Genomic DNA, 14,685 nt, shown 5'->3' with positions numbered 1-14,685 from the left:
ATGGGTTATGAGCATTAAAATAACCCTGACAAGATTAAATACCAGAAGACTTCTCCAAAGGTAACTGCTAATAATGAAATACACAAAAACATTACTACTGTCTCGATACCTAATGTAGACAGGCTCTTCAGTGGAGGATCTCAGCATAAGATTGTGTTTTTTATTTTCACTTTCAGTATTTCACTTTTCTTAACTTTAATTGCACTGAAACCCGTTTCAATAAAAAGACTCTGTAAACGAGACAGAATCGGTCATTAATCGCGGTGCATCATTATAGTACTGTACTCTATACACATGTACAAGCATACAAACTTATCTCAGAAATGCACAGAGAAATGATTGGAACCTGAGTGATGAGGAGGCTGTGTGGTCCAGTGGTGAAACAAAAGGGCTTATAATCAGGAGGTCCCCGGTTCAAATCCCGGCTCACACCCTGAGCAACTCACTTAACTTCCTTGTGCTCTGTCTTTCAGGTGAGTCGTTGTAGGTGACTCTGCAGCTGATGCATAGTTCACACACCCTAGTCTCTAAGTCGCCTTGGATAAAGGTGTCTGTTAAATAAACAAATAATAATTAATGCTTTATTTATACTGTATAACATTAATCTGTTCTGTATATGCACTAAGGGAGCAGACAAAAAGTATCAGAGTGATAGGAAATTTATGAAGGCAATTGATCCCTGTAGGCAACACCTTGATTCCTAATTGTGTTTCCATTTAGTAACATATGTATTTCTGTATTATTAAGACTGTTGTTACCAGCAGTTCCAGGAAACACCTAAACATAATGGCTCCCCTCCAACCCACATTACAGACAATGGAGTAGCCATGCCTGCAATCCTGAAGCTGGAAATTCAACAGTTTAAGCTCTAAATGTTTAAACCAATTCAGTAAGAGCCACTCACACAATATAGTCTGTTCCAATCAAATTTAGAGATTTTTCATAACTGTTAAAGCATATGGATTTAAAGTAATTTGGGGGTTAGATCTGACTGGTTCCCAGAATTCCTCTGCTAATGTCAGCAAATCACTTCTGCTTATTTACACTGATGATTCAATCCAAATGAAGCTTACCTACAAAACGAATGTTTAAATGACAAAATGACATCATCCCCTGAATAAATACTCACAAATACAAATCTCACAAAATAACATAACAAATATCTAAGACAAGCATGCCTGTGCAGTAAATGCTGATCACTTGAAAACAACATACCTCTTCCACTAGAGACACTCTCTGTTAAGCTTTGTTAAGAATTTGTTAACAACAGTGACACTAAATGTATTAAAAAGAAACCGGGTTGGGTCCCTCTTATGGATCCAGATGACTAATGCAACGAGAAAGCACTGCTACTGTATATTGGATTCATTTGCAAAGCTGCAACTCTGTATCAGGCACGATAGGAATTCCTGTTTGTTCAACCCCTTCCTCTGCCAGCCCATAAGCACAGCTGAGATAAGACCATTAATAATTAGTGCTGTCTTTGAAATAAAACAGCCACACAAGACAACAGCAAGTAAAGACTAAATACAATGGAAAAATACTATAGTGTCATATAAAGGGTAACACTGAAGAATATACAGGTACGTTTAGATTATCACCAGAGATCATGTCCCACACTCTTTATAATGCAGCTCAATCATTGCTGCATCATCCGTGTAGTTTTGTAAATAATTTAGCAGCTTCACGTTTCCTAAGAAAGCACTATACAGTACCTCTGTACTGTTAAGTCTGCAAAAATGAGTTGGTGTTGTGTATTCCTACACAAGGATGTGATACACTATACAAAACATCAGCAGGCTGTTGCAATGACTCCAGGTTATAATATGCATAGCAGGGTTCTAATGGCTCAAAGTGTCAAAAGGGTCAACAGAGCCTCAAAGCAAAGAAGAATGTTATGTATGTGTAGGTCGTCTACAGGCAAATACTCCAGTTAAAATAAAGGAGTTGGCTGCAGGTGCTCTTCACATTCTCTAACTGCTTAAACCACAACTTAAAATGAGTAAATTATATATATATATATATATATATAGAAAGAGTGCTTCTGCACATCAGCAGGGACGCTATAGCATTATTGCAGGTGTTCAATCACTGAGGACAATACATCAGAACAGGTTGCTTACCCACAAAGACTTCACTGTTCAGACTCCTTCGCGAAGGCAAGGAAGTGAGAGCACTCAAAAGGCAGCTTTCTAAATACATTTTATTTTGTATAATACATATTATTCAGAGACAGGATGCTTTCCTCGGACAGCAAAGCTGATGTCTAGTTTCAAATCACGTCTTCCTCAGAGCATACCATCTATACTGTAGTAGACAAACCAAGGAGGAATATGAAATACAAGTACATTACAGCCAATTATAGATTGAATATGATATACAGTTTGCTTTTGGCACCACTTGCAATACTGAAAAAGACTCCACAGCCAACTTACTGCTAACCCAGGTTTTTTTTTAAACTTTAAAATTTGTACAACCCATCTCATCACCAGCATTGTTGACCATGATGAATATACAGCAGACACTCCCTTATCCAAACTGCTCTGAGATACACATGGGTTCTCACAGTGGGGAGTTCTGGGTTGATTGTGCTGGCAGTGAATACAGTATCGCCTGTACTGTACAAAGAGATGTGTCATTTGTTTGGCTAATCCAGAGTTTTGGTTAATCAGGTTTTAGATAACCAGGTGGCAACTGTGTTTTGATGTTTCAGTATATTTAGAACACCCACAGCACCTGAGGACTTTTCTTAATAATCGTCTGGTAATCACATTTTTTTTTTAAATTCTCAAAATTCCTGATTGCATTTAACAATACTGATAAAATGATTAGACAGACCTGTAAACATGTATAAATTACAGGGGCGTCCAGAACACAGAATTAATTAACTAGTCACATATTGTGAACCACAAAGCAATTCGACCTGTTTTGTCTTTGATCCATGGCTGTCCTTTGAACAGTCCTGTACAGGCATCCATTACGACAAAAGCTACATGTCGTTCAGGATTGATTAACCCATAAATAAAAATAAATCTAAAGGCTTTGTCATTTCTTCCAAAATATTTGTTTGAGGATGCACACCACCAAAGTTTGGCACCATGGCATTAGGAGAGATCTTCCAAATGTAAAAATAAACAGAAATAAATATATAAACTGCTGTCAGCGAAGTCATTATTAAGAGCAGTATTGTCTCTGTATATAATATAATCAAAAACATATTGGACAATAACATATAGAAGCTATTCTGCGTACTGCACCCTGCGCTTTTACTTTTTCTGCTGAATTTGCAGATACCTTTATGAAGTCTTCAACAGTACAGTACTAAAAAGAACAAACAAACAAAAAAACCGCTGCGTTATCACATGCCGGGTAAATTAAAGCGCACATTTCTTCACTGATTCTTTGACACACGGCCGTTGTTTTAATAAAATATGGTTCGGTACCCGTTTAAAATAACAAGTCCTTACCGGAAATGTTATTTCTTAGTTAACTCACCCACTGTAATCTGAACACGACGTAAGAGTAATTAAAATGTACTGTACTACCAAAGATAGCGGTGCAATTATTTTGTTCTTTTCTTTTTAATTTGCAAACCCATTCACCCTCTTCAATCCAATAATTAATATAAGTATTTTAAAAAAAATAAATAATCCGGACGAGGAAATATGCAGCCTCTGGTGCAATGCATAGCACTGCATCAAACACAAATTGATAGATATATCCACCTACACCACATCTTAAGCAGTACTGTTCAAATTGCAAAAAAAAAATTAAAATAAAAATAAACTATTATTTAATAAACATATCTGATGTATTAGAATACTTACTGTCTGCAGCCATGGTTTCAGATTGAGCAGTTTTGGAAGCAGCAAATCCACAGATGTGCACTGTATCCAGATGTTTGCTTTGTTTTTTTCAACAGTGCATTCTCAGCCCTCACGCATTATTATTGCCCGTGATAGCAGCTACTTGCTGTTATTGATCCCGCAGAGCTCACATCTTCCCCCTCCTCCCTGTTCCTCTGATCTACAACACCGCGATTCAGTGCCTCTTACCCTTCCCTTTCCTTTCCAGGCATTAAACAGCAGTGACGTTTACAGTTGGATACAATCTACGCTGCCTCAGGTGCAGCAACAGCCTCCCCCAAAACAAAACAAAAACAAGTGTATGTCATTTTGCCTCGTACTGCACTTAATACAGTACACCGGATGCAATTGCAACAACTGCATATCACCCACATAGACACGTATTTAAAATACATATAACACATACATATTAAAATACATATACTGTAATTAGCATGCCTTAAATCATTAACACGCCAGCAAATGACATTGAAACGTTATAATTTTAACACCAACACATTAATGGTTTATTATTCAACACGTGTGCCAATCTCAACACACTGCATCATTAAGTATTTTCTAAAGTGTATAGTTGACAGCCACTGCGATTCTGGTAACAGAATGCCTGCCGCAGCCTGCAAACCACAGAAGAGCCAACACAGTAGGCAGGAGCATCATTTATCTTGGGACATCGTTTCATTATTATAGTCCTTTTTCCAAGAGCGGATTTGGAAGTCTGCAGGTGAGTATACAGGTTGCAGTAAAGGTAGAGGCAGCCTTCGACTCCAGCTAATTTGTAAATGAATTCGACAAATAATGAATAATAATGAGCCAGTAAAATATAGATACTTCCTGTTGTTACTTCATGCCATGTCAATTCTCCCCATTGGTATCAAGCTAAACAATGCTTTCCTCTCCTGAATTCTTCTGTAATGACAGGACTCTGGTATACATGTATGTCTAGCTGTTTTATCTTAACTCCATAATGCATAGAGTTTGAAAGGGATGATTAATCCTGTAAAATCCAAAGCGTCAGGCTTTGATGCCCATTATGCTTTTCCACTTATTAATACTCACAAAAGTAAAAAGCTAATTATTACACACTTAATGCATTCTTAACCAATACTGACAACCCCGCATCACCATTTATACATTAAAAGGATAGCCGTCTATCTCAGAGAAGAATGAAATCAGAATATAGATTCCAGGTTATGGAATTGTAAGCACAATAACCGATGGCAAGATGTTGGAATTTCAGAACTACCTTTTCTGAATAGCATTAAAGAACCTGCATGTCAAAGTGTCTTCTGACAGCTGGGTTCTCTTTACAACTAATGTACCAGAACAGATGCATTTAATGCTATGTACCCTTAAGCAGCAATCTGGGAGCATTTCAGCGTAGCTTCACTTTGATTCCTCGCAGGAATGATGGCTTGCTCCTGTCCATAATCAATGAAAGCGTCCTTATGAAAATCACCATTCAATAGGACTGAACCAGCTTTCTCCTGATGGATGAATACAGTGCCTGATAAAACAAACACTGTATGTCATGTTAACGGTAAACAATCCCAAAGGTTTGCAATTAAATACCAAGACTGCGTGAGACAACAGCAGGGGTGTTTTAAGAGACGTTGCATAGACATGTGTTATGATATGCTATTATGCTCATTCTTTAGATATATGTTAACTTACTAATGTTAGCTTCAAATATGAGGTTTAGATTTAAGGCATGAAAACCAAAGTAGTATTTGTTACCGAGAGGTTATGGTGCAGCTCTGTATGTGATGCTGAAAAATGTTTTTGCACAAACACACAGACAATTATAACAGATGTTCCTTTCCAAAACAAACTCTTTACTATCTACAGAATTTACAATTAGGTACAACATTTTCAACAGGTCAAGTGCTGCTTGAATCCTTGAAGAGCATCAGGGCGTTCTTTTTTGTCTCTTGTTTGTCATCAGCGTTTTCTTCTCCTTTTTGGAGGTGGTATAACTAGAGAGAACAAAAACACATTATTAAGGCTTACTGCTTCCTAGTTACACGTAGCTAGTTCATATATTACCTCTTATGTGTGTTGTGACAAAAACATGAATGAAAAAATGAAAATCAGGAATGGGAACAGTACTCCCCCTGCAGAGCCATTTAATCCAACATGAGGTCAAACAGGCCAATTAGGCTGACCTATTTCTCTCAGCTTGCCTCATTCAACTCGCAGTGAAACCTAGAATGGCTCAAGCTGCACTTGGAAGTAAGATCAGACTTTTAGTTAGAGGGGACTTCAGATTATATATATATATATATATATATATATATAATCTTTTTTTTACTACTGTTTTACCTTCTTTGGTATCACTGTCATCTTCTTCTGCAATCATGGGCATACTAAGCCTCTGAGGGTCTGTGTCCATGGCAACCTCATGCTTCACCTCATCTGCAAGACACCAGCAAAAGAACATTTTACTTTGTAGCTATCTCTGAACGAGCATTAGAAGCCATAATGTAACCACTGGTTTATTAACAAATCATTTGACTTATACATGCACACACATAGCATTATTATTTTGATTAAGAAATAAGTACCTGTCTCGTCTTATCTGCAGAGATTAAACAGTGATATAATAATACTACTACTACTAATAATAATAATAATAATAATAATAATAATATTCAGCCTATGATCTATGTTTCCAATTAACTATGTTTCTTTAATAAGTTAATGGGCCTTGTGTTCAAGAAAATGAATCTTACGCAATGTCTCTTTAGTTCATTTCTGTCTCTGTTTACTACTAAGACAGGAAAAACTATTTAAACCTGAATCAAAAGATATATATGTAAATTACCTTACATGTTTTTAAAAAAAACTGGTACATTTAGAAGTACATTGAAGGCATGTTCATTGCCAGGCCCTTTTACACGATCACTCAATCAACCGTCCTTTGAAGATATTTTATAAAATGTTTCATTACATTTCTTCAAAGCCTTCTTTCCCTTTTCTGCCAGTCGTCTTCTTTTGCCACCACCTTTCTCCACTTTGCCCTGATCAGATCCCGATCCTGAGGACTCCAGTTCTACCTGGCGATGTCTTCTTGATTTCGGGGCCTGAAGAAAACAGGCAAACCAGAGCTCAAAGCTAAGCCAAGCCAAACTGTACAGTACACGTTCTTCAGTCCGAAAAACAAGTGAACTTTATCTATCAATACAGGCTCCCTTGTTATAAGACAGCCCTTTATACTGCGGAACCAGCTGTAAGGCAGTAGGCTTCCATTTGACCCATAATGCCATTACAGTAGCACCTGTATACTCGTTATAAGGTGGAACACAAATTGCATGGCCTCTTGCCCAAGGCTCTTGACTACAACGTTATACAGGGGGTTATTTATTGTGAAAACGTACTCCAGTTTCTAATTATAGTTATATTACTTAAGCCATGTTGTAATCCAAACTTACACCACCATCACCAAGATGGACAAGTCTATGGTGTAGAGAGAAAATCAATTCTATATTCAAGCAACTGAAGAATATAGTCAGTTAAGTCAATTTAAAAATCAGTTATATTCATGAATATTACATTTTCAATTACCATCAATCATTTTTGAATGCATTAAAGATAAAATTAACCATATAGTCCACTAAATAAAAACACATGGATAAGAATCTGAATTAACCTAGGGGCTGAATTTTAATGAAATTACATGACTAAATTAGGAAATTTAACTGTGTATGTGTTCCAGCATATGGCTCCAAGCATTAGCCTTTTTGAAATGTAAGAGCATACTTGGCCTATCACTGGTAAACATGCAACAGTGCTGTACTAAGAAACAGCAAACAAGAACTGATATGAAATAGACCCTTCAAAACGATGTTTGATCCATGAATGCATCTGATATGTAGAAAAAAATACATAATGTGAAAAATGCTCAATCCCAATGTGAGGGTCTGGAATATACAGCAATCAGAAAAAGAAAGAGAATGCGAAAAAGTGAGAGTCAAAAGCTTTAACCTGCCCTAATACAACATATGAACAAAACACAAGAATGAAGGAGAGCAAACCTCGGTAACATGGCCGTAGGATTTGGATTTTATTTTCTCCAGCATCTGCGCACGTACAGACGACTGCAAAAGCAAAAAGAAAGAACACAATGTTGACACATATTTCTCTGTAGTTCCTTCACTTAATAGATCACACAACATTAAAACTACAAGATTTTCAACACAATAAAAGTGAGATCAGTAATATTGCTGCAAAATCGGTAAAATATTTTAAAATCTTGGCAATCACTCCTTTTTTAGGCAAATTGAGTAGTAACACCCATTATCGTATTTCAGAGATTTAGTACTGGCAGTTTCAATACCAAATTCTCCAAATGCATTTTTATATAAATAAACAGGTAACACATTCCAAACAGATCCAGACAGGATACCATAGGGAGTATAAAGTAACAGCATGTGAAATTGGCACTACAGCAATTTTTCTTGTGGTGACAGATAAGCACACAAATTCCTTTGATGTACACGAGATAATCCTCTTCCTAATTTAACTGAATCAACGTGTTCACATTTTTTTTTATCTATCAGGCCAGTTCTAAAGAACTCGGTTTGCACTTCATCAGCTGATAAATGCAACACAATTAGTGTGTAATACTTGGAACCAGGCAGTTCCTTTCCTGTTTACTCAGTGTGAAATGAAATGTGATTGGGCTACGTTTCCTCATGCTTTCCACAGCTAAATTGTGGTTTTAGGACAAGATTGAAGCTGGGAATAATTAAATGTGGACTACAGCTGTTCAGATCAAACCATGCCACAAACATTTATGAAAAATCCTATATAAAATGTTGTTTCAGTATTCTTGTCACTCAAAGGACCCTAATTCGTCTGTTTACAAACCAGGGTCTTAGCGCATTTGCCTATATAGGTCTGTGATCATGTGGTCATTCCAAACTTACCTCATTCACCTGAGAGCTTCCTTCACCACCACCATCCTCCTCCTCCTTCTTCTCCTCCTCCATTCCATGTGCTTCTTTCTTCAAGGCATGTTTTAACTTCCTCTGGGAGACAAACAGTGACTACAGTCATTTGTTGTCCATAGATGTTTAACTGCTGTAATGTGCAGAACAACTTGCTGACTTGTGTGTGTTTTTTGTTGGTTTTTCTTTTTTTTTTTAAACCAGCGGTTTTATTGTTGAGTGTTTGTTCTGGATTGCAGTAAACTGTATGTGTTGTAAATGACAGGGAAAATGTGCTTGGGCATTATGAAAAAATCCATACAATATCAGGAACCTTGATCATTAAATACATTCAAACCTTTGAATATATTAGTTATTTACTTGCCACACTGTGCCACCCAGTCACCAAAACAGCAGTTTCTGTTTATTTTATTTTTTAAAACACATCATCCAGTGACCAAATGAGGATGGTACAGCAAGTGTTTTGAATGGAAAGAGATAGAAAGCTTGGGGGGGGGGGCTATATTAGGTATGAACACTGAGAAAAGGCTTGCTTTAAATTGTTCAATTCATTCATAGACTTTTCAGAATGTTTAGAATTATTTATTTTTTAGCAGACACCCTTATCCAGGGCGACTTACAATTGTTACAAGTTATCACATTAGTTTTACGTACAATTACCCATTTATACAGCTGGGTTTTTACTGGAGCAATCTAGGTAAAGTACCTTGCTCAAGGGTACAGCAGCAGTGTCCCCCATCTGGGATTGAACCAACGACCCTCCAGTCAAGAGTCCAGAGCCCTAACTACTACTCCACACTGCTGCCCATGTGCTTTACATGATCATGACACACTGAAACAACATGATTATCACTTCATTCAAAATGGGAGGACTGCATATTATTTAAAGAGTGTGGATATGGTATTACTCATCCCAGCTTAATATCAAACCTCTCATTGCATTTCTAGCAATTGACTTCAATTGGTTCTAAATGGCAGAGCACAGTAATGCAAATGTGTCCAGAAGCAGGGATGCTGTTCCACAGCACGGATGAGGAATTAATGAAATTCTACCTCTGTGTGACATTCCATCCAACAACAAAACAGCTTAGAAGCTGAGATGGCCATCTTCCACCAACAAGGTAGAAAGAAAAGAAGTAAAATGAATGGAAGCCTATTGAATTTAACCACCCAGAACCCAGAATTCAATATTAACACTTTTGCCTTCATCAGTTCAGTATTTTCATCCACCTCTGTCCTTAACCTGCAGTGGGAATGCCACCCAGATTACTAACTCCCCAACACTGTTCGTCTCTATTTAATCTTTTGAACGTCATGCTGTGTGTACTTGTTACACTGTTACATTCTGGCTATTGCACACAAATTCCTACCTTACGGTTTTCCTGCCACTCATGAAAGTCCAAGGCAAAGTTTCTGAGGTCCGACACAAGATCTTGTTTAATGAGGCTCAGGGCTTTGTCAGGTTGGGTCTTATCTGACGAGATGGCACATTTCATTTTTTGATAGTGTTCATGTACATTCGTTATTTCCTAACAGGAGACAGAAAGCAAAAAATAAATAAAAATGATACATCTCAACCAAAAACCTAAAGGCTATAGGAACCTATAGGCTAAATATTCTTTCAGTAATAACACTCTTGATATAAAAACCGCATCACTGTTGAAAAAACAAAACAATTACCTCCAATGCATCTGTGGTAATAAGGGTATTCACTTTAGCAGTTCTGTCTCTAAACTCTTCACAGATCTCCTGGCGGGGCATTTTCTGTTTTATCCTATAGAAAAGCTTTAAAAAAGGGCATAAAAAATATTTATTGGAAGTGATGAGAGCATTATTTTTTGGGGCCTGGGATATTTAATTTTATAAACTAATACATTTTAAAAATGTTACAAGAAATCAAATTATTGGATTATAGAATAATGACAAAGAAAGTGTCAAATATATTTGAAAATGATTAAAAAATTATATAACCTGGTCTGGTTAAAAACATGATTATATATATATATATATATATATATATATATATATATATATTATATATATATATATATATACACACACACACACTACCGGTCAAAAGTTTTAGAACACCTCAATTTTTTATTGAAATTTACGCAGTTTAATGTCTCAATGTACTCTGAAATTAAAGCATAGAACAAATAAACAATTGGAGATAAAAAAGAAATCATGGAATCGTTTTGTTTAACAAAATTTAATCTAAATTTTTGACTCATCAAAGTAGCCACCTTTTGCAGACATAACAGCCGAACACACTCGTGGCATTCTTTCTACAATGGAAATCAAATATTGTTCGGAAAGTTCTTCCCAACACTGTTGCAGAAGTTCCCACAAATGTGTTGCACTTGTAGGTTGCTTTGCTTTCACCCTTCTGTCCAGTTCATCCCAGACCAGCCCGATGGGGTTTAAGTCTGGAGACTGTGCTGGCCATTCTATGATTTGAAGCCTACCGTCTTGTTCTTTTCTTCTAAGGTAGTTCTGACATAGCCTGGAGGTATGTTTTGGGTCATTATCTTGCTGTAGGATGAACCCCTGACCAACTAGGCATATACCAGAGGGTATTGCATGGCATTCAAATGTATACCAGTACATAATAATTTACTCAGACACAAAATGTGAAACAGAAAGAAAAAATACTTACCAAGTGGGGCATGGCTGTGAAGTGAAACACTTTGGTCAAAAACATCTTCCTTAGAATATAAGCTGCATCAAAGTGTTGTGCATTAATGACATCTTGTTGGAATGCCTCAACTTCTTCCCAGTCTTTTAATGCTAGTGTGATCTGAAAAGTGCAGAAAATGTCTAAGTCCTTACATCTCAGTATTACACTACTTGTATTCTTAATTCAATCCATACACTGTCTATTGATATTTCAATGTTCTACTGAAAGGATTAACATTACACAACTTGTGTATCTGCAACACAGCAACAGAATGCATGAAGCCATCAAAGGAAATGCTTCACTAACCCCGATTAGCACTAGCCTTGGACTATCTTGCCTAAGGTAACATTTCATATATCTCTGTTATCCCTGTGCGTTGGCAGTAATTTTATTTATAGGACATACCGCTTCCTTGGGCTGACAAAGCTGTGTATTATAGAGCCCATAGAGGAGGTATAGTGCACCCACTCTTATCTGAAAACTGTATGGAGGGAAAAAGTAATGACAGGCAGTAGACAGTGCTTCTCTGCTGAAATTCCTCTTCTCAACATCTCCCATTTTACCACTAGAACAAGGCAGAAAAAAAATATTTAACAGTGCAGTGGAGGAAAATATATGTGGATAACCTGTAATGGGTTCAGAGCAAAGCTGACCAGTTTTGAATTTGAATTTGAAGTACGAGATGGCAAATACACTAACTATAAACTGACAGCAAGGTCTACTGGTTTGGTCGCAGTATTAATTGCAAATATGTTTGAATAGGGAAGGGACAATACTAACCACACGTATTTAAAAAAAGACATGCGAGTAAAATGGCTTACTGGAATATAGTGGAGAACTTCATTTCCCGCCAGAGAGCAGAGAAGTCTTCATATCGCACAGAATCAGTCACCTGAAATCTGGTCAGCAAATCTTCGCAGTCAGCCTTCAGCGTGTCGGTATAGCACACGTTCATGTCTGCTCTGGTTTACTTGTAATTAGTTATTGTGGCAACATACCAGTAGCTGAAACAATTAATATCATTGATATTGGTTAAGTTAAGGCCATGGAATGCAGATTAAATGCAAATTTATCCTATCCTCGAATGCAAAACCCGCCAGTAAAACAGTGACTTATTGAAGCAAAAGTCACTATTCAATAAATTACTGTAAACAAAAAGTGCACAAGGACTCTTGGTAATGTTAAAAAGAAAACATTAAAATACCGGTATGCTAGGTTAGCGATTACAGCGTCTTATTTTAGAACTGTGCAACCATGCCAGAAGAACAGGGTACTTCCGTGTTACGGATGGCACTTTGGTCCAAAATGGTAATAGAGAGGTGGCGTTCTGGATCTCTTTTTGTGGATGTGCTGTTTGCATATATCTGCGGCTTAGGGGACAGTGGCATCTTACATCTGTATATTTAATGTTGAGATCGATAACATTTTTACTGGGAGTTTTCTGTTAAAAGTTACAGTAATTATTTTGACATGCCAGACAGACAATTTAAAATTTAAATTTCGGAACAGAGATAAACAGACACGTGGTATACCATTCTGATTTATTCTGAATTACAATATTTTCTCTTCAATGCGGGATTTTGGTACATGATCATGAATATGTATTAGCAATGAACTCAATCTGATGTTTTTTTCTTTTTAAGACACACAAATCAAGCTGAACCAATTCTTGTTTGTTTACAGAGCCATTTTGACTGGTAACATTTTACGATTTTGAAAGCGTTGCGTCTTACTTTGTTCTGAAAGTTGAACATTCTTCTGAAGTACCCAATTGAGAAATCGTATTTCATTGCATCACAATAAAACACACACACACACACACACACACAATAAATGATCTGCAGCAGGAATAACTTAATAACTGATGATTGATGACTGTTCTGCTGTTGTCAGATTAGCACTGGAGTGTAGATGCAATTAAGAGCACGTACGCGGGGTGTGGCTAAGAAATGTGACGTGCGGTTTGGAACGCAGCCTGGTACAAGCGTTATTTAGAGTAGTGTTGTGTCTAATCCTGATCAAGCTATAAGGAGAGAACTACAAACTTTACGATGCACGGTAAGAGTCCTATATGATGCTATATATTTTCACATAATGCGTTTTAAGATTTAATCTTTGAAATGTGGGGTGTCTATAGCGGTATGGTATTAAACATGTGCATAGGTGGTAAATATTTTAGCCAAAGGTTATTTTAACGTTTTTACTGTGTAAATGTTCATATATATCTGTGTAGATAATGTAGACTAAAAATAGCACGCATATGTGCTTAAATTAGCTTTATTTGTGAAAGTGAAAAAACATGAAACAATAAGGATGTAGTCCTTGTGCAAATGTGGGTTTTTAATGTTAACAGAATGCAAAACTGGGCACATCCTATTCCATACAGAGGCTTGTTTAGTTGTCAAGTAATATGTGAAGAGGTCGATACCATGAGATCTGTACATTAAAGTTCAATTAGCTGAAAGTACTGTATAGCAATCGACACTAAGTTGTGCATTACTATTCTGAATGCATATTGCATTGTTTTCTCCCTGCTGTGCTAACTGGTTAAGGAAAGTTTTGTTGTTTTTTTTTTTCCTGGACAGGAGACAAACTGTACTGTGTGCAGACCCTTTTCTAGAAATAATGGAAGCTTCAGAATGAGTAGTTGATATTCACGTGGAATTGTTTTTGTTTTTGTCCACTATAAAATGATACAACATTTTGTTTTAGGTTTAAAAATAATGCATCAACACTATATGGCTTTGTTGGTTTGGAAGTACAGTAAGGCAAAATGGGTGAATATTCCTGTTGTTTATAGGAATTCTTAATTGTTTAATCTCTGGAGTGACAATTTCATATTACAAAGTATTGTATAAACAAGAAAAATTATAAACAAGAAAACAACATTAAAAAACATCTCATGTAACCACGCATTTATATAAGCTGCAATATATATATGTAATGAAAGAAAAGGTTTTAAAAAAAATGTACACAAAAAATGTAAAACATCTTATTTTCAGGACTTCTCGGGCAAAAGCCCTTCAGCTGTTTAAAAAGAAAAGTAAACACAGTGCAGTAAACTTGTTGTTATTCAAGAATTGTAATTATACAAAAATTTTGTGGAGGTTCATGATTATTAGAATAGAATGTTCATTCCCAGAGCTTCCAAAGTTCCCAGTTTGAAGATAAAGCACTGATTGATCACACAGAC

The 14,685-nt window shown here is 36.5% G+C and overlaps 2 protein-coding genes across 8 annotated transcripts in view; both read right to left on the bottom strand.

Moving 5' to 3' along the window:
• LOC117416881 (synaptotagmin-16-like) overlaps positions 1–4,165 on the bottom strand; it is a 33,553-nt gene extending 29,388 nt beyond the window's left edge. For 2 of the 6 annotated variants that reach the window (XM_034028400.3, XM_034028406.3), the window contains exon 1: positions 3,828–4,163. In XM_034028400.3, coding sequence (XP_033884291.2) covers positions 3,828–3,840 — 13 coding nt within the window. In that variant the 5' untranslated portion in view covers positions 3,841–4,163. Of the gene's footprint in view, positions 1–446; positions 467–3,823 lie in introns of those variants that run through there. The other 4 variants (XM_034028414.3, XM_034028423.3, XM_058991951.1 and 1 more) reach the window with 4 other exon arrangements.
• Positions 4,166–5,677: 1,512 nt separating this feature from the next.
• On the bottom strand, positions 5,678–12,807 carry LOC117425003 (snRNA-activating protein complex subunit 1-like). Of its 2 annotated transcripts, XM_034041610.2 has the most exons (11): positions 12,697–12,807; positions 12,314–12,496; positions 11,898–12,057; positions 11,472–11,612; positions 10,493–10,597; positions 10,183–10,341; positions 8,792–8,893; positions 7,898–7,960; positions 6,814–6,946; positions 6,186–6,278; positions 5,678–5,839 (listed from the first exon to the last, which is right to left on the bottom strand). In XM_034041610.2, exons 2-11 carry the CDS (start codon positions 12,445–12,447, stop codon positions 5,805–5,807), a joined length of 1,125 nt encoding a protein of 374 aa, XP_033897501.1. In that variant the 5' UTR covers positions 12,448–12,496; positions 12,697–12,807; the 3' UTR covers positions 5,678–5,804. The 2 variants fall into 2 exon arrangements, with proteins under 2 accessions (XP_033897501.1, XP_058847935.1); XM_058991952.1 differs by lacking the exons at positions 11,898–12,057; positions 12,697–12,807 and having other exon boundaries at positions 12,314–12,438.
• Positions 12,808–14,685: the final 1,878 nt, after the last annotated feature.

This window comes from Acipenser ruthenus, chromosome 18 (genome assembly GCF_902713425.1).
Source record: "Acipenser ruthenus chromosome 18, fAciRut3.2 maternal haplotype, whole genome shotgun sequence".
Lineage (NCBI taxonomy): Eukaryota > Metazoa > Chordata > Actinopteri > Acipenseriformes > Acipenseridae > Acipenser > Acipenser ruthenus.
This window is presented reverse-complemented; position numbering and strand designations above follow the sequence as displayed.

Excerpts from the sequence above, each read along its gene's own strand:
- LOC117425003 (XM_034041610.2), bottom strand. The coding sequence starts at position 12,447 with ATGAACGTGTGCTATACCGACACGCTGAAGGCTGACTGCGAAGATTTG. Across the intron at positions 10,598-11,471 it reads TCACAGCCATGCCCCACTTG|CTTTTCTATAGGATAAAACA; the intron begins GTAAGTATTTTT and ends CCTTTTTTAAAG. Across the intron at positions 8,894-10,182 it reads AGTGGCAGGAAAACCGTAAG|AGGAAGTTAAAACATGCCTT; the intron begins GTAGGAATTTGT and ends TTTGTCTCCCAG.